At 33.1% G+C, this 25,870-nt stretch overlaps 1 protein-coding gene across 1 annotated transcript in view; it reads left to right on the top strand.

Annotated features, from left to right (window-relative positions):
* AGGF1 (angiogenic factor with G-patch and FHA domains 1) overlaps positions 1 to 23,621 on the top strand; it is a 62,280-nt gene extending 38,659 nt beyond the window's left edge. The window contains exons 6-14 of the mRNA XM_003759439.4: positions 442 to 784; positions 2,206 to 2,317; positions 5,988 to 6,039; positions 7,164 to 7,265; positions 9,388 to 9,553; positions 11,334 to 11,416; positions 15,553 to 15,680; positions 20,483 to 20,582; positions 22,397 to 23,621. Coding sequence (XP_003759487.1) covers positions 442 to 784; positions 2,206 to 2,317; positions 5,988 to 6,039; positions 7,164 to 7,265; positions 9,388 to 9,553; positions 11,334 to 11,416; positions 15,553 to 15,680; positions 20,483 to 20,582; positions 22,397 to 22,597 — 1,287 coding nt within the window. The 3' untranslated portion in view covers positions 22,598 to 23,621. The remainder of the gene's footprint in view (positions 1 to 441; positions 785 to 2,205; positions 2,318 to 5,987; positions 6,040 to 7,163; positions 7,266 to 9,387; positions 9,554 to 11,333; positions 11,417 to 15,552; positions 15,681 to 20,482; positions 20,583 to 22,396) is intronic.
* Positions 23,622 to 25,870: the final 2,249 nt, after the last annotated feature.

Here is a 25,870-nt window from a genome sequence, read left to right as displayed (position 1 = left end):
ACTTTACTAAGTAGTTTCCTACTATTAATGAAAATTAACATACCCTCAAAGCAAATGTGTCAATGAACCCAAAACATCAGTACTATCCAAGTAATTCAGAGAGCACATTTGAGGCAAATAAGAAAGGATAGAAGATTCATTATTCTTCAAGTTGAGTTTACTAGTGGATGTTGTGGTCATTATGCTCTTTCCCATTTTGATCTTAAATGTTATAGAGAATAGGATACGTACCAGTAAGTTCTTTGTTCAAAAGTTATCTGCTGATATAAAAATAGAGTTTTTTGTTCAAAAGTGATCTGCTGATACAAAAATATTAGAAGTATAAATTAGTTATTAGTTATATGAGTTCACAGTATTTCCTAAGACAGTTGAGTTTTCTCAACCATGATCTTTATTCTTGTTAATAAAGTATTTCTTTTTTTTTTTTTTTTTAAACCACAGGATTTGGATCTAGAAGACCATAAAGTATCAGATAATTTTAATTGTCTTACCACTGTTGAACATATAAGCTGTGTTGAAAAAGAAGAATCCGCAAATGTGAAAAAGAAAGCCAAAGTAGATAATCATAATAAAAATAGTCCATTAAAGTTTGCTGATGCAAGTAGCAAAGAGAATGTAGAGTCACATCTTAATGAGAATGTCTATGATTTGGCTTTATTTAAAGAAGACAAAACAGTAGTGACCGATAGTGAGCCAGAAGAAGGTGAGATTACAGACTCTCAGACTGAGGACAGCAGCAACGTGACTAGTGAAGATAATATCAGTTCAGACACTGAAGATGAAGGTGAGTTAATAGCCTTTGTAGGTAACCCATTGAAACAATTTTTCTAAAAATTGATAATTGCAAAAGGACAAACTAGAAAAAGGCTTTTAAAATAGGTCAGCATAGTATTTCAGAGTCTATTCTAATCTCAACATAGTTAAGGATGTGTTCTTTCATTCATTTACTAAGGGGTAATTTATTCCTAAAAATATGATTTTTTTTTTTTTTTCATTTTAGAGATTGATGCATTGTACAGTACCTCCAGACTTTTAAGTTAGTAATTTCCTTTAGCTGGTCAGTAAGCATTTAATAAGCACCTATTTTGTGGCAGGCCCATTGGTATCACTGAGAATACAAATATACAGTCCCTGCCTTCAAAGAGCTCACAAACCAGTAAGAGAGACAACATGCAAAAAACTAAGCTAAATACAAGATAAAGAGAAAATAATCAATAGAGAGAAGTCACTTGAATTAAAAGAGATTGGGAAGAGGCTTCATGTTAAAGGTGAGGTTTTAGTTGGGACTTCAAGGAAGCCAGGAGACAACACTGAATTGTTATGGCTAAACCAACTCTTCATCTGGTGGAAAATCCTCTGGTAGGAAAGAGGAAAGGAAACTAGCATTTATTAAGTACCTACTTTGTGCCAGGTGCTGTTCTAAAAGTTTTACAAATATTACCTCATTTGATCTTCTCAACAGCCTCATTTAGATGGGTGCTGCTATTATCCCCATTTTATAATTGAGAAAACTAACAAACAGATTAAGTGACTTGCCCAGGCTCATACCTCTATTAAATGGCCTTCAGCCAGATCTGATATCAGACTCTGGTTTTCTTGAGTGCTGTCCATGATATCACTCATTTACCTCAGAACGACCATGCCAATGTCTTTATCCCTGTTTTATTGATAGAAAACTAAGGCTCATGGAAATTGAATCATTTGCTGAAGGTTACACTGACATTGTCAGCTTTTCCCTAAATCAAAAAAGTCTTAGAGGCATTTTTAACCTTGGGTAGGCTCAACTTCAGCTGCACACATTGTAAAATAAATTGGCTTTGAAAATATAGTGCCAAAAAATTAGTTTACCTCTATCATGTGCTAAAAGTCGACTTATAGCACTTAATAAAGGTAAACTAATTTCTTATTTTCTTTTGATTTTACAACAGAGGTCAAGTCACTGAAAGTACAAAAAATGATTTACATGTAACTGATATTTTTGTTAATTCATTTTTCTGTTTTATTCATAAAGGATGAATTATTTTAAAAGTTTAAATATTTAACATGATAAAATGTATGCTTAGAATTCTTTCAAGCCCCAAGGTCTTAAAAAATTAAGAAATAATTTCATGATTTAGAAAATTTATTAATTAACCTCATTCCCTTTAAACTAATAATTGCCCTCTTTTTTTTTCTTTCTTTCTTTCTTTTTGTTCTGGGTTACAGAAGAAGAAAAAATTTGGCCTCCATGTATTAGAGTCATTGTTATTAGATCACCAGTACTGCAGACAGGTTCACTTTTTATTATCACAGCTGTAAATCCAGCTACTATTGGAAGGTAAAATGTCTTACTATCTCTCATCATGTTGTGTTAGAGAATATTAAAATTATGTTTATGCTTAATTGTCTGTTTATGGGTTATGTAGTATAAACTTATTATAAAGGCTGTTTTATCTTAGCATTTTCATGAACTACTTACTGCTCTTTTTCCAGTTTATGCTGATATATGTATACAAATCTGAGTAATATTTTTCTACTTAAAACTTAGGTGGGTAAATTAGTAGTCTGTGTATATAAACACACACACACACACACACATTAGACACATAAACACAGTAAGCATTCCATGTAAATTATTTTTAGAAATTTTTAAAAACTTAGCCGTGGTACTCTTAATATGGATAATCTAACAATTTCTATGTGAATGAATGAAAGAATTAAATTCAGTACTATAAGGTTATCATTGTGCAATATTGTAGTTGCCAAACATATAAAAGTATCTGTAGTTCACTTACTAAACTCTGAAAGTGCCTCAGGCAACTATTTTTACACACCTTAAATTTTAAATACTTAGGATGGAGGGATTGAAATAGGTCAGAACACAGTGAACATGGTCCTGAATCACATGGAAAATTTACTTAATTGCTTAAGATCTCATTAATGATTAGTTTTTTATTCTAATGAATTGCTCCTTTGGTTTTTTTAAAACTCTTCACAATCCAGCTATATACTGCTTGTTCAGGTTCATTGCATTACTTTCTTTATATATGACTGTGGTTTCACCAAACTTCACCAGTTGTTGTTTGGCATTCATAGAACCATTTCCTGGCTTTTCACAGACTGTCTTTTGTGCTGGAATGTGTTCCTCCTTCTCTTCGATTTTTAGATTCATGACCTCCTTGATTCCATCTTCTAGAGCAAGAGTGGGGAACATCATTCATAGGCTATACAAAATTATCACCTTACAGAATTCAAGCATTGGAAAGTTGTTATACCTAGCTTTTAGCTCATCATCACCTGCGGTCACCTTAGCAAATGATTTTCTGGCCCTTACACAGGCTTGCTCTACAGCACACCTATCCTCAATCTTCCTTGTTGTAGGTACCCTTCTTCTTTTTCTCCTTCCTCCATTCTTCCACCTTTCTCTCTCTCTCTACACACACACACACACACACACACACACACACACACATGTATAGTGAATTCAGTCCAGTAAACATTAATTAAGTGCTTACTGTGTTCCAGGCACTCTGCTAAAGCACTGGGGATATAAAAAGAGTTGCAAAAGGCAGACCCTGTCCTGAAGGAGCATAATCAAACATACAAACAAACATATACAGAGCAACCTACATATAAGGCAAATAAGAAATAATTAACAAAGAAAAGCATTAGAATTATGAGAGGTTAGGGGAAGACTTCTTCTGGTAGTTGGGATTTTTAAAAAGCCAGAAAAGCTAGTAGGCAGAGCAAAGGAGGTAAGTGGAGATAAGAAAGAAAGGAGATATCTTGTCCTTGGAACAGCCATTTGACCAATGTTACTGGATCAAAGAATACTTATTGGGAGAATAAGATGTAAGAATACTGAAAATGGTTAAAGGGACTAGAGGAGGAAGAACTTTGAACACCAAACTGATTTCATGTTCAGTACATCCACACACAGACATAAAAACTCCAAGAATAAAAGCTCTTTGAGGACAGGGAATGTTTTGTTTTGACTTTGTAATGCAGGACTTAGTAAGATGGCTAACTTTTGCTAGGCAAATAAATGCTTATTGATTGGCTAACTGAATTAGAAAAGTACAAAAAACATTCTAGTTGCCTAAAAAGTTAAAGCACTATCAAAAAGGCACTAGTCATTTCTTAGTAAAATCAGACTCAAAGCATATTATTTATTTAGTTTTAAATTTAAAAAATGATCTCTTTTTCATTATGTTTAATTTATGTGCAAATTGCTTTCATAAATTTGTTTGGAAAGACTAGACCTGTAGCAATAAGTAAGCACTCAGGCTTTGTGATAGACACTTTATCCTAGTGGCTCTATGGCCAGAAGGGTTTTCCCAGTTAATCAAGCCTGGTCCTAACCCCCTGGCATGGGTTAGTCATGTTCTTATATAGTGAAGAGCTGAGAAGAGTTAAAGCCAGTGTCCAAGGGGATATATAAATCTGTTACTTAAAAGTTATTCAGAAAGTAATTCGAGGAAAACATAGTATTTGGTAAATTCTTGTTTGCATGATTGCTTCTGTAATTAATAATATTTACTTGAAAAAGAATGGCACTAAATTTAAGGTAAATACCCTTCTTTATTTTTCATAGCATAGGGAGAAATGTACACTATGTGTATGATCTAAGTAAATCACAGACTTGGAAAGATTTTTTAAAATTGAAAAAGTGAAATAACATTCACAGCTTTTTCATTCCTCAGATTCTGGGTCAATAAGAGGACCAAAGAAATGTAATTCCTGGGGCATAGCTGTTGAATAATTATCTTTTCTTGATATAAACTGTAAGGAACCAAAAAGAGAACATGCAGAATTGAAGATTAACACTTTATTTTTTTTTTTTGGTCTTCCATGACAATATATGCAAAGGGTCACTATCTCAGGAGAGAAGCAAAGAGCTTACTGTCAGAAAATTCTTTCAACCTCTTGGAAAAGGCATACTGGCATGCTGACTGACTGGATACTCTCAGAAGGCCTGAAAGGTTATAAAAAACAATCTGTGCCCCAGGTATCTGAATTAGTTTACCAATGAGAACAAATTCCCTAGCATGTTAGTAAATCTCTTTTCTTTGAATCTGACCTCCTCTCTTTGATTTACAATCATTGAATACCTGCTAGTAATGATATGCCTTTCTTAGAAGATTGAGAGAATTCCCTAACAATTCATACCAAAATTGAATTATCTACTTTACACCATTACACCAAAAATGAAACCTATTTGACAATATCTTTAATTGTTTATGGCCATTTTTAATATCCCAAAGAAGACACACAAACATTCTTCCCCACCAGTCTCCTGTTCTATCTTGACTTTACCTGTTTTTGTAACCTCCTAGTTTGTACTTTCAGCCTCAAAATGGAAATCTCATGGAAAGAACATTAAATTTTTTTTTTCTGATAGTTTCCAAAAATTTGGGGACTTTTTCTCTTAATTTCTATGCTTTTAAAGAACTAATTTCTGACTTCAATGCAGTTTCCTTTTTCTTCCAGTTGCAGTTCATAGCTAATTTAGCAACAAGATGCAATGTGCTGAGCAAGGAGGATAAGCTTTGATAATACCTAGAATAGTTTCACATTTTTCCATTGGGAAGGATAATCTAGCTTATTCTTATTTTAGATTTTATACAATATCTTAATCTTAATTGCTCTCAAATAATAGAATTCACCATTGTTCATATAATAGAAATAAGGATTTATTCAATAGATCTGGAAAAGTTAATGCAAAGTTGGTATAAAGATAAGGTTTCACAGATATAATTTATTATATGCTCACTGATTACTTATTATTTTGGGTTAGATGAAACAAAGAATAAAGTCATTTTAATTTTTTTCTGTGAGGCAGCTTTACTTAGGAAGTTTGAGAATAGGGTTAATAGGGTGATATAATCTTTAATAGGATTATTCTTAGGCTTGAGAAGATACATTTAAAATATTAGCATTTCCTCAAAATTTCAGTGTCAGTCTATAAATGATATAGTTACTAAAAAAGATTGTATTTAATTTTGCAGAGAAAAAGACATGGAACATACACTCCGAATTCCTGAAGTTGGTGTCAGTAAGGTAAATTTTAACTGAAAAAATATCCTCCTTTTCCTGTGTCTTAAAGTAGAGTTAAGCTGTTGGATTTTTCTTATTTGAGCTCCAAGCTTTTTTGTTTTGTTTTGTTTTTACAAAACTAATTGTTAATAGAAGTAATACTAATAATATAATAGAACATACTTTGGTGAAAATTTGTTTTATCAGAATGAAAGTGCCACTGTTTTTCTATTTATATATGTGATAAAATAAAATTCTTTTAATTAAAGGGTGAATGAACTCCACATGTTTATCTTTTTCTTTAATTTAAAGTAGAGTGAGGAACCCCAAGTCCTTATCTTTATTTCATCTAGCCCCCTAAGTCACCGATTTTGAAGCCCAAGTAAAATTTTTCTGGCTCATGGGATCACTTTCTCATTCATAGTAAAGGAAGATATTAGGATAAAGAGTGAAAAGAAAAACTAGAATAAATAGCCAAGGAGCTAGAATTTCACATCGACATAGTAAGAGACAAGAACATTCTTAAGTTCAAGATAGTTACACTTTAAAAGCTTCTGAGGCTACTTCTAATTTTTTTATTTACATCATCTATACTCTTTCTGCCTTTATCTTCTCTCCTCTCATTTATTTTTCTCTCTCTTCCTCTAAGCTTCCTTAGGCTTACTCCTTTTCTCCTTTTGTCTTTTTTCGTATTGCCTCCTCAATTGTTTAAAGAAAGAAAGAAAGAAATTGAAGTATCTGGAGGGTGTGTGTGTATATATATACATGTACACACATATATGGAAAATTTTGTTAATCTTAAAACTAAATGAGCTTGATCTGTTATGCCTTCTGTCTTTCCCCTCATCCCCCCAGATACTCCAGAATGAACTAGATGACCATAATACTTGTGTTTCCAGTCACACTTAACTGTGGTCTCTTTGAAAGGAAAAAAAGATTCAGGAGTACTTGAAAACAATAATATAGGTCAGATGCAGAATTCATACTAAAGTAAATAAATCTAGTAGTACCTTATCTTAAAAATTAACAGAAACAACAGATTGAAAAAATTCAAAGATACATAGCTGAATATTAATGGTTTGAGACACATCATTTTATAGAATTCACATTGATTTTTTAAAATTGTTTTATTTCTTTTACTTCTTAAGTTTCATGCGGAAATTTACTTTGACCATGAGTTACAAAGTTATGTTCTTGTGGATCAAGGCAGTCAAAATGGTACAATTGTTAATGGGAAGCAGATTCTTCAGGTGAGTGTTTTTATGTTAATTAAACCATTTTATATATGTGTGTGTGTGTTTTTTTGTTTTTTTACTTTTGTAGACTATTTTACTTTTTAGCCCAAAATTCCTCATAGGTTCCATTTTTGTCTGCTAACTAAAATCCATAGTCCACTTTTACTGGTACCTCTTTTTTCCTCCCAGATTTAACTTGTATGCTATTCTATAATGAAGTTACACTGTTCTGTCCCCTGAACATGTTGCTACCTTTCTGTTCCTGTTCCTTCTTACCCATCTTCTAAAACACCAACTCAAGAGTCATTTTGTCCAGGCAGCTTTTTCTGATCCTTTCCTGTCAGTAATTTTTCCTATCCCACCAACCCCCTTGCACTCCCTCCCTGCCTCCCCCCACACAAAAAGGTTATTTTAGTTTTTTTATTTATGTGTCTTATATTCTTCTGTAATCTCTATGAAGGCAGATATATTTCATACTATGAATGGAAAGAGGATTGGATTTGTGGATGAGAGGAATTGGGTTCCAGGCTTGACTCTGCCACTTATTATCTGTATTCCTTTGGGTCATTGTACTTCAATGAGTTTCAGTTTTTTTTCCATTTACAAAATGAGAAGGTTGGACTAGATAACATCTAGGGTTCCTTTCAACTGTGAGATCCATGATTAAGACCAAGTTTCAAGTCTTGTCTCTGGCGCAGGCTGGTCATGTGACCTTTGGAAAGTCACTTAACTGCCCAGTGACCCAGACACCTTGCTAAGACTCTCAATGCCAGAATAGTTGCCAATAATTATTGGTTGAGATCATTTCTTATGGCAGTGAAATCAAAGATCTGAATTAATCAATAAATAAATGTATATTAGGTCAGTGGAGTGTGTATGTATGTGTCATTCAGTGGTGAAGCTGCTGAAACTTTATGTATATACTTTCCACATAATATATGTGGAATATATTCCATATATTCGAAAATATAATGTGGCTGGTCTGTTATCACAGTAAAAGCCTTAGAAATCAACTTCATATACTCCTCCCAGCCATTATTTGTGCCATTGGACTTGTAATGATAATTTTAGTTTTCCTCCTTACATATAGTTAGATCTGGAAATTATATATGAGAAATTCCCTTACAAGAAACTCTGAAACCTCTAGACTTTGAACAAATTGTTATAGTAAATATATTAATTCCCAGGCACATTTTTGTTCTGAGGGGACCCACACCTAGCTTTAGAGCAGGTGTCAAATTCCAAAATATTATCTTAGAAAATCACTAATTAACATTATGTATACTGTGTTTGGGGGTGGTAGTGGTAGTGGTGGTGGTTAAACATTTCCCAATTACACGTTAATCTGGTTCTAGTTGCTGGACAAAGATGCTTGACATCTTTGCTTTAAATTAGCAAGCCAAAAAAGTATGCTTTGAGCTCAAGAGTAGGATTGCAAACCTGTTTTTTGAACCTGTTCTCTTCCTCATTCTAATCTCTTTCTGTGCAATAGTTCATTGTAATGGGTAGTTTGGGAAAGGGAATAGGCATTTATCTGCACCAACTCTTTGACAGGAACCAAGTTATATTCTCTCATCTGATCCTTACTATAACCCTGCTAGGTAGGTGCTGCGACTTTAGTTTACAGATGAGGAAACTGGGACAAATAGATTAATTGACTTGCCCAGGTCACACACTTAGTAAATGTCTGAGGCCACTCCTGAACCCAAACCTTCCTTTCTTCAGGCCCAGTGCTTTATCCACTGTTCCAGCAGCAAATTCAGTTTGAAGATTTAATTGGGTAATACCGATAGGGGATAAAAAGAATGTTTGAAATAGGAAGAAATGAGGGTTGTGAATGGAAATTGGATCAGTTCAACTGTCTTTTTTTTTTACTTATATTTCTTATATTACTTATATTTCAAGTTGTGATTGTTCATAATAAATTATGTAGATAGGGGACCAGAGAAAACATTTGTTGCCCTGAATTTTCACGTCAAATTCATTGTACCCATATCAAAAAAGCTGGGTTATTCTTGTATATAGATGGTAATACCTGTGTTAATGGTATTTGTTGTCCTTCAGCTTTAATGATACAAGTTAAAATTGACCATGCATGTGATCATCTTGGATTTTATTTTGCATATTTCTTCTATAGCCCAAAACAAAATGTGAACCTTATGTACTAGAACATGGAGATGAAGTGAAAATTGGAGAAACTGTGCTGTCTTTTCACATTCATCCAGGTAGTGATACTTGTGATGGTTGTGAACCAGGGCAAGTTCGAGCCCATCTTCGCCTTGATAAAAAAGATGAATCTTCTGGTAAGTAAAATTTATCATTCTATATGATGTTAATAATTTAACTTTTAAATTTGAATCTTTTAAGCATAAAATCTCCACCTTCTTGGAGCTAGATACTAGCTTTCAAATGAAGTTTTTTCTATTTTAACAAATCCTAATGGTGGCTTCACTATCCTGATCTTTGTATATGAGGATTTGTTAATAAGTATTTAATGAGTAAAGTGTATTTTTTAGGAATAAGTATATTGAGCAGAGTACATTTTAATGACATCCAGTAAAAACTGTTTCATATTTGAAAACTGGACTAATGTACAGTTTTTCACATTCTCGTCCTTAGCATTTCGAGAACTGGACCAGTATGCGAAATATACTGACCAGATGCAAAGCATATTAATATTAGATTACAAATATGGGCTCTGCTAATACTAATTCAGTTTGTTAATAGGCTTTTGTAACAAGATGGAAGCCATTTTCAAATGTCCAAGACAGTAATTATGATATGATCAGTTCATCTAACTAGGTCTATTTCTTTTAACTTCTGCTGTTGGTGTTGAGAAAGATTATTAAAAGGCTCTCTCATTAGCAGGATTGATCTGTTGGCATTCATATGAAGTGGAGTTTATGTTGCTCTATTGCAGGTGTTTCCATTTTTATTTTATTTTATTTTTTTTTGGTCCCTGTACTTAGTTTTCATTAAATCTTTTATATTTGTTCTTCAGTTGAAAGGAAATAAAATCTGAAGTTTATAATGTACACAAACATTAGGGATAAGGTCTGGACCTGTGATTCATTGCTCTAGGGTATTCCTGGTTAGAAACTTCCTCTGCTAGCACAGGCCTTCACCTTCTAATAATTTAGATGTCATTGGGAACAATGAGCTGTTAAATGACTTGCCTCAAATCACGTGGCTGTTGTGTATCTGCAGTAAAGCTTGAATCCACATCTTCCTGGCTCCAAAGCTAGTTCCAGGCCCACTATGCCACTTTGCCTTACAAACAAATGAAGAGATTAATTTCAACAGGATAATTTAGTTATTTATCAAATAGTCTCCAATTGACAAGCCTCTAGAGTTTGTCAAGTTGGGAAACCATGCTGTATTATCATAGCACCACTTTTCTGAGGCAAAAAAAAAAAAAAAAAGCTTTCCAAGGAGCTTTTAATACCACTACCTAGTTTTCCAGAATTTTAAATAAATACTTGGAACTTCCTAGAAATTGCTTTTAGTACAATTATTATTCCTAAAAAAAAAGTCCTTTCACATTGTTCACATCTACTTGTTTATAATTGTTTTTTGGGAGAGACTGGAGGAATATGTTTTCTGGTCAGAATATTAAACAAGAAACTGAGAATTCCTCAACTCTCTACCAGTTCTTTAACAGCTTATGCTGACTCATTGAGAAAATTACTTAATTTTTTTTTTTTTTTTTGCACTTTTATGGCCACATATTTTGCCAATAAAACCCCTCAAAAATTGAGGTATATTAAGTGATTTGATGTCTTACCAAGAATCAGGTAATTTCTTGTTCTTTTTGTAACATTCACCAAAATCTAACTGTGATATGATACAGTACTAGAAAATAGAATTCTTATCATTCTCTACAAGGCAGTTTAGTTTTTTTAACACAATGAAAGGACCTCATTATAAGCTAAAGCCATTTTATATCAATATTTTATTGTACCTCTTTGCTGTTGACTTACAAATGCAGTATTACTGTTGATTATAAGCACTGCAAAAGTTTCCATTTCCTCCAAAAAAAATAATTTCATATATTTAATGATTAAATGGCCTTTTTTTTTTTAGTTGGTCCAGCATTAAGTAAAGAAGAAAAAGAGTTGGTAAGAAGAAAAGCATTAAAAAAAATAAGAGTCAAATATGGCTTAATGGTAAGTGTTTATAAGGTAATAAATATTATGCTATTTTAAGTGTTAAATCAGAGCTTTAAGGAATAATTTAAGAAATAAATAATGTAAGGCTAGCAAAATACCAGTAATTGCATAGAATGATCTGCATAGCATATAAAGTTTGTTTGTTTGTTTTTTAGCCTAGCTGGGATTATAAGTGTTATATTGTTATAAATGTTATATTGGGACAAAAAAGAAATAGTAGAACCTCTTTACATTTATATGGTATATTTTACCATTATCATAATGCTGTCACAAGTATTTTGTCATTTTTCCCCTGTAACCTCTCTGAAACTACATTAGACAGTCTTCAATTTTCACTTAAGAAAACTAAGACTATAAAATAGGAAACTATCCCTTTTTTCTTCTTTGATAGTCCTCTAGTTCAGGCTCTTCTAACCTGGGTTGTTTTAGTAATTTTCCATGTTCTCTACTCATCTGCCAATGTTGATATTGCTACAGCATAGAGTTCACTGTATCACTCCATTTCCTATTTAAATGTCTTATCATAGAATTTTCCAGAACTTTTCACTAGCTCATTTATTCCTTTTAGAATCTCTAATTTCCTTTGAAGTTCAACTCAAATACCACTTTTCACATAAAATCTTTTCTTTCTTGAAACTCTCTCCCAGCAATGAGTGCACTGAACTCAATTTACTTTGTATTTACTTACTGCATATATTTTGTATGGATACATGTTTCTCCCAAAAGAATGTCCTCAGAATCATAATTTAGTGTACTTTTGATTATACTACAGAGACTTACAGGAAGAGAAGATATTGTTCACCTAGTTTTTTCATCCAAATAAAGATTTTTTTCTATATGCAATATTTCCTTGATAATTGCTTTGTTTTTTAGTCATTGCTTTTAGTTTTTAGTAATTTTTTTTGTTATACGGAATTCCTGGTGAGAAAATTTCCTCTACTAATGCAGACCAGTTACTACTGTTCTGCAATAGTATTAGTAATTGTCTGAGGCTCTAAGGGGTGAAGAGATTTGCCCATTATTGATTTCTAAGTGACTCAAGTCTTAGTCAGACCTCTCCAGTTTACATGGAGATACACATTGCAATATTCATAGAATTGCTTGGTGTTGGAGATGGAAAGATTAAATAATCTTTCCCATTACAATTTAGTAAGATGGAGGTGCAGCATTCACAAATTACTATAATACAAAATTACATGTACCAAATGAAATGTGAGGTCTAATGGAAGGGAAGGTCATTATTGAGTGAACTTGGGAAGGCTTCTTGGAACAGGTAACGTTTGACCTGACTTTAAAGGATGGGTAGAATTTAGACCAATGACGGACATTGGGTAACAGGGTATACATAATCTAAGACAAAGAGATAAAGCAGTATGATGGGCATGAATGGAGTTGATAAATCCTTGACTAGAGGTAAATATACATAGACTAGTTTTATGAGAAAAAGCTAAAAGGTAGAATAACTACAGATTATAAAAGATTTAGAAGAAGGCAGGGAAATAATTTAACTGCCTGCTAAGTGCAAAACACTATGCTGTGTACAAGTATACAAATTAAAAAGACTGCCCCCCTGATTTTCAAGATTCACATTTTAACAGACAATCTCATGTAGAAAATTTCATCTCCAAATGAGATTAAAAAGGCTCCATGGTCTTTAGGGTGCAGCAAATGGTCATACCATTAATAAAACAACATTGGTTTCTGATTTGGTTGCTTATCACAAGAGGCTAAATTTAGATTTGGGAGGGTAATAGTTGAGATTTGAGAATATAAGGAATTTCAAAGACTGGGTAGCATAAGCTCTAGAATGTTTTATCTATCACTTTGAAAAGGCTTTTATTTGAGGCCTCATGACAGATCATGACATCTGAAAACCAGCCTAAGTGTGAAGAAGTTCATCAAAGTAAAAATTAGATTGTTGTTGCTATTGTTTCTTAAATTTATTTTTTACATTCTTTTTTAATTTTCAGTTCCAAATTCTCTCTATCCTCCCTCACCCATTAAAAAGACAGTCTATATGATACCTATTATGTATGCAAAATCATACAAAATTTTTCCATATTTAAAATGTTGCCTCCCCCTCAAAAAAAAAAAAAGAAAGAAAGATTAAGAAAAAATTTTAAAAAGAAACTTCAGGGGCATCTAGATGGCACAATGAATAGAGTACCAGCCCTGAAATCAGGAGAACCTGAGTTCAAATCCAACCTCAGACACTCACTACTTCCTAGCTATGTGATTCTGGCTGAGTCACTTAATACCAATTGCCTCGCTAAAACAAACAAAAAACTTTAAAAAAAAAAAAAAAAAAAAAGAAGAAGAAGAAGCTTCTGTCTGTACTCAGTATCCATCAATTCTCTTTCTGAAAATAGATAACATTTTTCATCATGAATCCTTTGGAATTGTCATCTGTTATTTTAATTACTTAGCTAGGTCTTCACAATTGATCATAGTTACAATATCACTCTTAGTATGTACAGTATTTTCCTGGTTTTGATCATTTCACTTTGTATCAGATCATATAAGTTTTTTCAGTTGTTTTTTTTTTTTAATTACCCTGTTCATCATTTCTTACAATAAAGTAGTATTCCGTCAAAATCATATACCACAACTTGTTTAGCCATTCACTAACTAATGGGCATTCCCATACTTTCCAATTGTTTGCACCACTAAAAGAGTCGCTATAAATATTTTTGAACACATAGATCCTTTCCTTTTTCTTTAATCTCTTTGGGATACAGACTAGTATTTCTGGATCAAAGGGTACAATTTTATAACACTTTCAACATAGCTCCAGATTGTTCTCCAGAATGATTGTACCCGTTCACATCTTAACCAGCTGTACATCAGTGTTCTATTCTTACTAACTACACCCCCTCCAACATTTTTTATTTTCCTTTTTTTGGCATGTTAGCCAATCCAACAGGTGTGAGGTTTAATTTGCATTTTTTTGTTAATGATTTAAAGTATTTTATCTGACTTTTGATAACCTAAAAAATAACACTATTCTTAGTATTAATATCCAGTGAATTGTAAAATCTATTGAGAGAATAGAGTTGTTGTTTTTTTCTTTTATCTTCTGTGCCTAGGACAGTGCTTGAATGCAAAATGCATTTAATAAATATTAATTTAATAGAGAAAAAATTCTAATAAAATATCTGGGCCAAATTTTGAGGAGGGGGGTATGTTTTTTTTTTTTTCAAACTCTTAGATTTGAATCATTTTATATTTTCATTCCAAATTAAAGAAAACTGATATAGTAGAATGTTGAAACTTTTTATATTTGTATTTACTAAATAATAGATGTCCAAATTAATTGAATATTTTCACAATTACATCCTGTATATTGGTATTTTTTAACTGGATAGTGTCTTATGTAGGTATTCCATCCTTGTTGAATTAATCAGTTGTTCTTGTAATACAGACTTTTTTTCTAGTATTTGTTAACTTAGGAGGAATGTGATACATGATAATATTGAGAATGATCATTTATTGTAAACATTGATAAATAACATAATAGGGTGAAATTCTGTCCAAGAATCAAATGACAGCAACAGCAATAATGAATTCTAACATTTTTGCTATTGGTATAGCAGTCAGGTGAAGAATGTTTATTCATATAACTAAACCACTAAATTTTCTTCTCTTACAAGTAAGCATTGTAAAACCACTTTTGGCATTCTAGCACTCTTTTGGCTCCTTAAAATATAGGGTAAACATAGATTTTTCTTAACCTAAGGACATACAATGACTTTTCAGATGTCTTAAGCACCTTTGTTTACTAGCATTTGATAAAAGAGTAGTGACTGAATAGCATTGAATCAAATATTATTAAATCATATCATGATAATATCATAATTGTGCATTATACCATTAGCTAATAATTTATTTTGCTATGAAAATATAGCTGAGTAGGAGGGGAGGGAGGAGTTGAAAGTGAAGTAATTAGGATTTTTTTAGTTATGAGGGGATTTGGGGGGGGGGGGATTAATTTCTACTTTATGTGGAAACATTTGTGTTATTGTAAAAGTAAATGTGAAATAACACTATTAAATTCCTCACCTTACATTAAGACAGTGTAAGTTATTTATTTTAAAATTTCCTTCTTCCCTAATGATTTTTATGTATTTATGAAGAATACAGAATATGAAGATGAAAAAGCACTAAAGAATCCAAAATATAAAGACAGAGCTGGAAAACGTAGGGAACAGATTGGAAGCGAAGGAACATTTCAAAGAGATGATGCCCCTGCCTCTGTCCATTCGTGAGTATTACCACCAATTCATTGTGCAAGAAGCATTTATTATACAGTCTGCATCTTTGTATTGCCTAATTTAAATTGGCTCCTGTTACGATGGCTTAAAGGGATGATAACAGAACATCCAATGGTGAAGAATGAAATTGTTCAAATCTAGCCTCTTTTACACAAAGTCTGTATTTAATTAAAGGCCTTCTTTCATGTTAGTATAATTTCCCCCTTGTTCCTGAGAAGCTATATGTGGTTTTTTTTTTAATTTTTGTATTATGTATAGATATGTACTCATACAAATGCATGATGTGATGTAATTAGTATTTATTGAACGAGTATTTGTTAAATGCTTACTATGTTCCAGACACTCTGCTAGGCACTGGGAACAAAAAAGATATTAACAGTTTTGCTCTCAAAGAGATAACATTTTATTGAGGGAGGGGGGAATCAACTTGAACACAAAATAAATATAGTATAAAGGTCATTTTACAGGGAGGTACCTAGGAAAGTATCTATTGGCTCTTCAATTGAGTTTTGAAGGAAATATGGAATTCACAGAGGTGAAAGTGGTGACGCAGTGTTCCAGATAGAGGAGTCAGCCAAAACAAAGGCAAAGGAGTAAGAGATAGTATCTGATATATGCAGAACAAGAAGGCCAGTTCGGCTGGATCAGAAAGTGTTTAAAAGGGTAATAATGTGGTGCCAGGTTGTGAAAGATTAAATTTCAAACTGAGGAGTTTTTATTTGATTTTAATTAGGCTGTTGGAATAATCACAGTGAGAATTGATGAAGATCTAAATTAGGGTCTAGTGGCAGTATAAAGAGGAAGAGAAATGGGAAAGATGTTGTGGAATCTGAATCAACAGGCTTTGACAAGTGATTAAATAAATATGTGCAGAGGCAATGCATGAAATAGACTGAAGAAGTCTATCCAAAGTTGTGCATATAGACTCTTAGAAGGAGAGTAGTGCTGTGGACAGAAATGGGAAAGTGGTTTTGAGATGGAAAGATAAAAGGTCTCTTTGAGACATGTTGAATTTGAGGTACTTAGGGGATGTTGAGTTGAACATATCTAATAAGCAGCTGGGACCAAATAGACAAACTGTGGAGCGACTTTACTAGAGATGATGCTTAAATCCCTGGGAGCTGAGGAAGTTATCAAGAAGTTGGAGAGAAAAGATGACCTAGGACAAAGCCATGATGTATATTTACAATTAGAGGGCATGATATTGACAATGATCCAGCAAATAAAACAGAGAAGAAAAACAGACAGGAGAAGCAAAACAACAGTATCCTGAGAACACAGTAGGTAAGAGTGGTTAAAAGGATTAAATGCTACAAAAAAATTCAAGTTTGATAAACATGAGAAAAGGTCATTTGATTTGACCTTTTAAAAGATGATTAAAATATCTTTAGTAACTTTGAAGAGAACAGTGAATTAAGTGGTACATTGGTATCATTTACTGTGATACAGTGGTACAGATTACAGAGGGTTGAAATCAGTCAGTTAACATTGATTACCTACTATGTTCCCGAGCCTGTGCTAAGCGCTGGAGATAGAAAAATAGGCAAAAACAGTCCTTGCCTCTGAGGAACTTAGAGTTTAATCAGGGATATAACATGTAAATATATGTAAATATGAATAAGAATAAAATAAATTTGAAAAATTAATATGAACTAACAGGTATGGCGCTAGAATTAAGAGGTATTGGGCAAATCTTCCTCTACAAGGCAATATTTTAGTTGGATTTTTAATAAATGAATGAGAAATAGTTGAAAGTAGTAAGCTTTCTAGTAATTGCGAGAAAAAAAAGGATAATAGTCAAGCGTGGTGGTTTTTTTTTTTTTTTTTTTTTTAAACAATGGGGAGGCTTGACTGTATATATGAACAGTAAGAAAGGAGCCATGGAGATAGGAAGAGATAAAAGATTAGAGAGAAATGTGTTATATGATATGAAGAAATAAGAAGGAATGGTCTATATAGAACATATAATCCTACTAAGAAGGATCATCTCTTCAAAAGAGACTGGACTAAAGAAAGTATGAATAGGGCTGATGCCAGAAAGTTTTGACTTTAAGAAAAAGGAAAAGTTGATGGAACTTATGGTGAATGTCTTCTTTTGTCAATAAATTTTGAGACAAGATCCTTGAAGTGGTACAGGAAAAATTTTATGTTGAAAGCTTGGGGAAAAGAAATTTTATTTGACACATATGCTGGAGGAGTGCAATAGAAAGTCAGCAGGGGAAGAGTAAATGTTGATTTGTTGCAATGAGGGCCCAATTGAGATTAGATAATGTACATAGTGGATCCACTCATCACAGTTGAATGACTTCCTCCAGAGCTGCTCAGCTATGTGTGAGTAGAAACGGAAGAAGCAGACGGCAAGAATAAGCCAAGTTTCTAAATGCCAGAAAGCAGAAGGAACACAGGAGTAAGCTCCATTATACATGAAAATATTGTACTCAGTGCAAAAGAAGATTAGAGAAATAAGATGATCTCCATTATTAAGGAGTTTATGATTTAAGAAGAACATAAGATATGTACAAAGACTGTTCTTGTACTAAGCAGCTGGTAAATGTATGAGAGGATGACTGTTCCAAAGAACTATGGATAGAGCATTAGGAAATATTTGTAAGGATGTGTGTCTCTGTGTATCTGTGAGTGTGTAAGAAGAGGGGAAGATCAGGAGAGCACGATGTCATGGAAATCAAGGGGAATAGGGAGGTGATTATTGTCATTTGCTGCATAGAGATGAAAGAAGATGAATGAAAACTAAAAAAAAACCATTGGTCAGTGACCTTGGGAGTAAGTGTAACATAGAGGGGGTGGAAGTCATTTTGTATGGATTTAAGGAGTTTTGAAGTATTGGTTACAAGCTCCTGTTTTGAAAAGTTGGAAAGAAAGACAGAAATCAGTCATCTGATGGTGCATAAATAATACTGTGTACCAAGTACATGGGATGGAATGTTCTGTTAAATGTCTGTGGGGAATAGAAATAAGATCAGTTTGTCCAGTTCCCAGTGTGTAAGAGAGAGATTGATACTAGTGGAGTTAAAGTTGGAAACCAGCTTTAAAAGCTCAACAGAGGGGTTTATATTTTATAGTAGAGCCAATAAGAAGCCTGTGGAATTCTTGAGGAATCATATGGTCAATGCTGGGCTTCAAGAAAATAAGTTGGGCAGCTGTGTGTAGGATGTTATGGAGTAGTGAGAGACTTGGAACAGGGAGAGTTATTAGAAGACTGTTGAAATAATCTGAGTAAGAGATGAGAAGACACTGAACTAAGATGGTAGCCATGTGAGTGGAGATAAGACATTAGACTCAAGAGGTGCTGTTGCTATGAAGGTAGAAATGCCAAGATTTGGCCCCTAATTGGCAATGTGGATAAAGTCAGTGTTATGAACCTGGGAGACTGAAAGAACAGCCATGTGTTCATGAGAAATAGCGAAGTTTGGGAGAAATACAAGTTCAGTTTTAGATATTTGTAGGTATATACATATGCAAGTCATTTGCAGAATGTTGCAGATATGAAGCACCTATGAGAGCTAGTATGAAGCTACAGAGAGTATATGGAGAGAAAATATAAAGGAGCCTAAGACAGAGCCTTACATAGCCTTAATTAAATGGCATGGTGTGGATGATATGCCAGCAAAGGAAACTATAAAGAAGTCAGACTGAACCAGGAGACCAGGAGTATTAGAAAAAGAAATGGGAGAGTAATTTTTTAAGCAAAATGGAAAGGTTAGGTAGAATATTTTCTGGAGGCAGAAGAGGGAGTCATCAGAAAGAAAGAAATTGAAGTTGTCTTGGTAGGGAAGAGTCCTAGACAGGTCAGAGGGGCTGAGATTTAAGACAGTTACTGTTACTTTTAGCAAGAAGAAAACACCTCTTTATGAAGAAGCTTCACAACTCTATTTCCTTGATATACTCACTACGATCTGAGACTCACTTTACTTAGGTGACTATAGGTTTAATTAGTTTTATTTCATGTACTAAACATCCAGGGGGAGAACAGGGTAGTACAAAACTGAATATTGAATTTTTTTTTTTTTATTGCAGGACAAAACACAGTTGTATATGTTAGTATTACATTTTTTCCTTTAACTTTTTTTGAAGGAGATTCTGAATTTGTAACAAAAATGTGGGCAATTTATAAGGAATTAAGTATAGTAAATTTTTTCAGTTTAAATGTTACGACTTTAGTCTTTTATTTTCTCTCAGAAGAGAATTTCTGGATTCAATTAAAATTGAAATCTATCATGCAAACCATAATTATTTATTACCTATTAGATTGTTCTCAAAAGAAAAGTTTTGTTTTTTTTTTTTCCCTTTTAACTATAACTAAAACGGTTCATAGTTTAACAAACTCTATGAGGCTATATTTGTTTGGGAAACTGAAAACTTTTAAATATAGAATGAGAGGTCAAGAAAAAAATGTAAAAGAAAAACAAGGATCTGGCATTCTCAAATTGTTATTCAAAGGTGGCCTTAATTCATTTGAAACTAAAAGGAAAATGATAGTTATTGTCAGAAACTTAGCATTAAATAAAATAACTTTTCTCATCTAGAGATATTAGACAGACTGCAAGTAACTAATTACTTGGAATTGCCATTTATTGCATTTTTTTTCCAATCAGTATACTTTAATAAATATATAAAGGCATAGGTAAGCAACCTATATATAACAAGTTTGTGGATCACATTACCCAAATTAAATTATCATCTTAATGCTTCTAATATTCTAATTTCGTTATTTTTCAAAAATATTTTTAATTCTTTTGATATGAGGTCTTATTTATTTTTGTTTTTCTTTAAGTGAAATCAATGACAACAACAAAGGTCGGAAGATGTTGGAGAAGATGGGTTGGAAAAAAGGAGAAGGCTTAGGAAAGGATGGTGGAGGAATGAAAACTCCAGTAAGTCTATCTTTAAGACCTGATTTCCTTGTCAGTAAAGACTTTTATTTTAATAAGAAAGTTTTAAAAGAATTCCTGATATAAAGTTGGAATAGCATATGTTATTTCATTGAGCTATATAGCAGGCCTCGATTTTGAGTCTTTAATTGCTTACCTAAGGTATGTCAAATCCTGAACAATTTAGAAGCTGAATCCCATAATGCTGTTTCAGCCAGGGACTTTTAATGTATATTTTGATCATCATTACTTCAGTGTAACTGTTGCCTTTTTCTTATCCTGTGTATTTGATTCATTTAAAAAAATTATTCTGAATAACCTATAGGTTTTCACCAGACTGCCAGATAGGTCCATGACCCAAAATAGATTACAATCCTCTGGCTTAAAAATCCATTCCAAGTTATGAAGGAATCACTTACAAACTCTTATACAAATGTGAATTATAATTGGAAGGCCCATACTCAGCAGCTAACACTTCATAAATCTCCTCCCCTACCCCAACCCACCTGCAGCCACCCAAATCCCAACAGGTAGCCAAAAAGACCACCAGAATTAGGATACTGACAAATCAGCCTTCTTCTACCCATTTTTTCTTTTCTTCTCCTCCCACTTCTCAGTAATATAACTCAAAACCCTCTTTCATTCTTAACTCTTGCCCACTTACTTCTACAGTTTATGGGAAATATATTTGCTAACATCAAGAATATCATGGCCAACTACAATCTTTTCACTGACATGGTAGATCACTGACTGGGCTCTACTTTCTGTTCTCCTGATAACAATGCTAGTCCTTCAACTAAGGACTAGCCACCTAACTTACCTTTGCACTCTAAAGTGCTCTGAACCTTTCATAGTTGAAACTTCTTTTATGTATGATAAAGACATCATATAAATAAAATGTGAGCTTCTGAAGAGTAGGAAGCACAGGTATTAACATGTAGCACTTAACAAATGCTTTTCCAGCGCATGTACCGACTGTCCTAGTCAAGAAAGAAGGCCTTAAATAACTTTTCAGTTCACTTTTTAAAAAAGGTGAATCCCTGTTTCACTTTATAGATAAGTAGGTTCTGTTAAACCTGTGATCCTATGTAAAGTTCATTAAGTAGGGAGGATAATGGAAAACGTAGAAGATAATGAGGAATAGTGGGTATTGCAGATACTAGATACTTAATCTGAATCCTAATTTTGTAATTTATTAATTTGCTAATTATTAATTAATTGATGTCCAACTTACTTAACTTTTCTAAACCTCACTTTCCTCATCAGAAGTTCCATAATAATTACTTTATACCTTAAATAATGAGTGAGTGGTTTTTCAGTGCATTTGTAACTTTAGTGCTCTCACTTTTCCCCAATCAGACTGTAGTCTATAGTTCTTAGGAAAATGAAACAGACCTCTTCTATTTAAGGTTGCTGTTGTAGAGTTTCCCGTTTTCAGTTCTTTTTTGGAAAATAACAAGTAGCCCAACAGCTGAATATTTTAATTGAAAGTCAAGCAAGGGTTTGATATGTGACTAGTGCTTCTACTTTTAGTCAGACTGGGAATAGCTGAAAAACATCTCAAGATGAAATTAGTTGCTTTGGAAACCATACTGTATCCTGATTTCATGACAAGGCATGCTAATGTAGGGAAAAAATGATAGGAAATTACATGCACAGTGGTATAACCTATTATTATATGTATTTGATGCATTTGACAGTTTGTTGTATTAGTTTTAAATAAGTCAGAAAACTCCAATTCAAGGACTCAGTTGAAAAGCAAATTTCAATTTATTTAGAATTATATGGTAAATATTATTATTCAATTTTTAAAACAGATCCAGCTTCAACTGAGACGGACACATGCAGGCTTGGGAACAGGCAAAACGTCTTCAATTGAAGATGTTCAACTCTTTCAAAGTAAAAACAAAAAGAATTGGGACAAAGCAAGAGAAAGGTTTGCTGGAAACTTCCCAGAAGCTAAACTACAAAAAGATGCACCAGGAGTCATGCCTTGGGTAAAAGGGACTGCAGAGTGAAGGTCAATTATAGAACAAAGAAATTCAGAGTTTTTAAATGTTTGGATTTTGGGTTTTTTGTGGGATTTTTAGTAAGTGTGTATGTGAGGGAATTGAATAACAGTTTATCCTCTCAGGATTCAGAGACGTGTAATAAAATTTGGTTAGCTACGGACTATTTAGTTATGTTGGTCAACTTGGCATCTTTTTTTTTTTTTTAAGAACCTTATTTTAAACTAATCAGTGAGTTAAGTTGCCATAAGTTTCATTGAGTGAACTGAAGTTCACTGAGCACAGATGTGAATAATTGAATGCAAACATAAATTAATGAATTCTTCTTTTCTTTAAAAGGCCACCTAACTAGGAAAATTACCTTGTCTTTTACATTGCACTTCCTCATTTACAAAATCTAATTTTCTTTATAGTTTAAAAGGGAAGCAAAAACCATAAAATATAAATGGCTTTTTAAAATGTACCCTTGTCTTCATCTCTGTGTTGTCATAGTTATGAAATACAAAGTAAAGAAAGGGCATTTCTGACTTCATGCAAAATCATTCTGGCTACATGCTTCTCTCACTTGTCCAATGAGAAACTAGGTAGGATGTTGAGAAAATATGACTAGTTGTGTCTGAATATTATTACCCATGAGATAACCTAAGTAACATTATTGAAAAATAATGGACAGGTTGTAGTAAATTAGCATTTTCCTGTTTTCTTCTATGAAGAATGTGTTGATTTGTACAGCATATTAACCATTTACATTTGGTATGTTTGGAAACTGTAAGGTGTCCAGATGTAAACAGCTGAATACAGTATTGAAATATTTAATGTCCTGGCATTTGTCTTTTTGATAAATCCATTGCTGGCAATGGTATTTGTGCCAGGTAAATCTGATTTCCAATGAAAAATGAACTACAAAATAAAGGCCTCAAAATCAAAATATTTATTGAATATGTTCTTACACTCAATAAAAACTATTGTAACATTAAACGGTGTGATTCATTGAACCATATGTTTAAATAAATTGTGCCACTTGTGGCAGTAAGATTGAAAGAAAAACATTACTAAAATAAGGATTGTTGGCAGCAAATGCCTTTGAAATGTTTGGAGAGCTGCAATCCTGCTTTCTGAGTGTAGGTGTCACTGTTCTGCAGGTTATCTGTGTTCCTTTGCTTTCCACTTTACTTTTACATCAGCTTCTGTACTGTGAAACTGAAGGAGCTGGCTGCTTTCTGCTTTTTCGTGCAACCAGCGGCTTTTGCATCTATTAGGAGGAGAGGTCTTTCTAATTTAGTTAGGAAATGAGAAAAGGTTCTGGTAGGAGGAGCCTTTAGAGTCTTGTATACAGAGAGGAGGAAATTTGTGTGTGTGTGTGTGTGTGTGTGTGTGTGTGTGTGTATAAAGTGAAGGGAATCAAGATATCTTTTAGGCTTCCTAGGTCTATGATAGATGGAGATAGAGGAGGGAGAGGGAGAAGAAGTAGGTAAAACTTTAAAAGAAAGTGACCAAACTGATTTCTCTTAATAAGTCCCTTCTAAGCCTGCTAAGTTAACCAAATTCTGAACCGCTGGTCCCAACAGTTTTGGAAATAGATTTGGACTCAATTTGTAGTTTTTTTTTTGTTTCCAGCAGATTCAGATGGATCCTGATTTAAGATCTACCCCACCACTTTTAGTCCTAGCTGCAATAAAGGAGTCCAGGCAAGGTCCAGTTGCAATGAGTAGAGTAGTGTTCTTTAGATAGTATTTTTGCCTTCCTTTAAACCTAAAATGACTCTAGTTATCGCAGCAATAAGGATCAGGTGCATAAGGTACAGAACAGATTTCACAAGGGTTCTCACCTTGGAGTCTATTCATATGTTTTTATACTTCTGTTTTTATATTTAGCCTCAAGTCTTTGCCATACATTATCATTAGACCAGAAATTTTGAAGTCGTAAAAATGTCATTTCCTTCCTTCCTATTTTCATTTTTGTTTGTTTTTATAAAATTCAGAATTGGAGAAAAAGTTGAAATTACATCAGTTTTACTCCCTTTGTACACATTGAAAATTGTCTACTTAAGCATATAAGGTGTTTTTTCATAGTGTTCATGACTGTAGTTTAAAATATAACTTATTTGAATTGAGTTTAATAATCAAAATTTGTTTTGCTTTTTTTTGTTGTTGTGGCAATGATTGCTACACGTTACTGAACTTTGCAGAATCTAGTATCTTAGTATCTGGCCAGTTTGAGAAACAGCAGTAAATATTTCATCTCGTATTCTTCATGTCCTCAAAGTGTCAAGCAGGTATAATAAACAGTTGCCAGAAAAGGGTGGTGGACTTTAGCCATGTGTAACTTTATCATCAGATCAATCTCATTTTCAATTTCTTTTTTGATGTTATTTTTATTACATTGATCATGATGATAAAATGAAGATTAAGACGGTATTCTTCACCCTTTCTTCTATTAGTTTATTTCCTGATTCAATATATTTTAAAATAGTCGTCCTTCAAAATTATCTGGGATAGGAGTGTAGTTAACTCCCTCAATATTTAAAACTGAATAAGTAGTCACCCCCTCAAACCTCTTTTTAATAATTCTAAGCATATTTACTTCCCCCAAAACAAGACAACAAACACACTGTGTATCCACTAAAAACTTGCTGTTTTTAATCCAGAGAAATAAAGTATCTCACACACTATGCAGCCTCATCAGTTACTGGTGTGCTTCACAAATTTCCTTCTCCAAAAAAGGGCACAATACAACCATTAGTGAGAGAAAAATCACATGACTTAAGTCTGGATGATAAAAAGACAAAGCAGAGGCATTCCCAAAGAATCCATAAAGCATGGTTTGTTTGTTTTTTTAAACACACTGAAACTTAACAAAATTTAGCTTTATAATAAATTTGTATGTGTGTGTGTATATGTGTGGTATATGCACATACTTATTATAGATAATAAAAGATAAATGGATTAATATACAATATGCATTTATGACTAAAATTTTTTTTTTTTTTGCTTCCTTTATATATATCCATCCTCTGTGATTTTCCACGGTATGCCATAAATCTCCAAAAATTCCCATTTAATTATTAATGGCCAACATGGGAATAATGTTGAGGGATGGCTATACTGATTTTATAAGCTATAGAATTTTGAGATATTTTAAAAGTTCAGAGGCTATATTTTCCAAAGGCCTTTGAAAAGAATATGCTTCACAGTATCCCAAAAGGACATTCTGACAATAAGTACCTGAGGTTTTCTGTACTTTGCAACATTTGAAAGTTCCTCTCAATCCATATTTCATAAG

Source organism: Sarcophilus harrisii, chromosome 1, assembly GCF_902635505.1.
Source record: "Sarcophilus harrisii chromosome 1, mSarHar1.11, whole genome shotgun sequence".
Taxonomy (NCBI): domain Eukaryota; kingdom Metazoa; phylum Chordata; class Mammalia; order Dasyuromorphia; family Dasyuridae; genus Sarcophilus; species Sarcophilus harrisii.
This window is presented reverse-complemented; position numbering and strand designations above follow the sequence as displayed.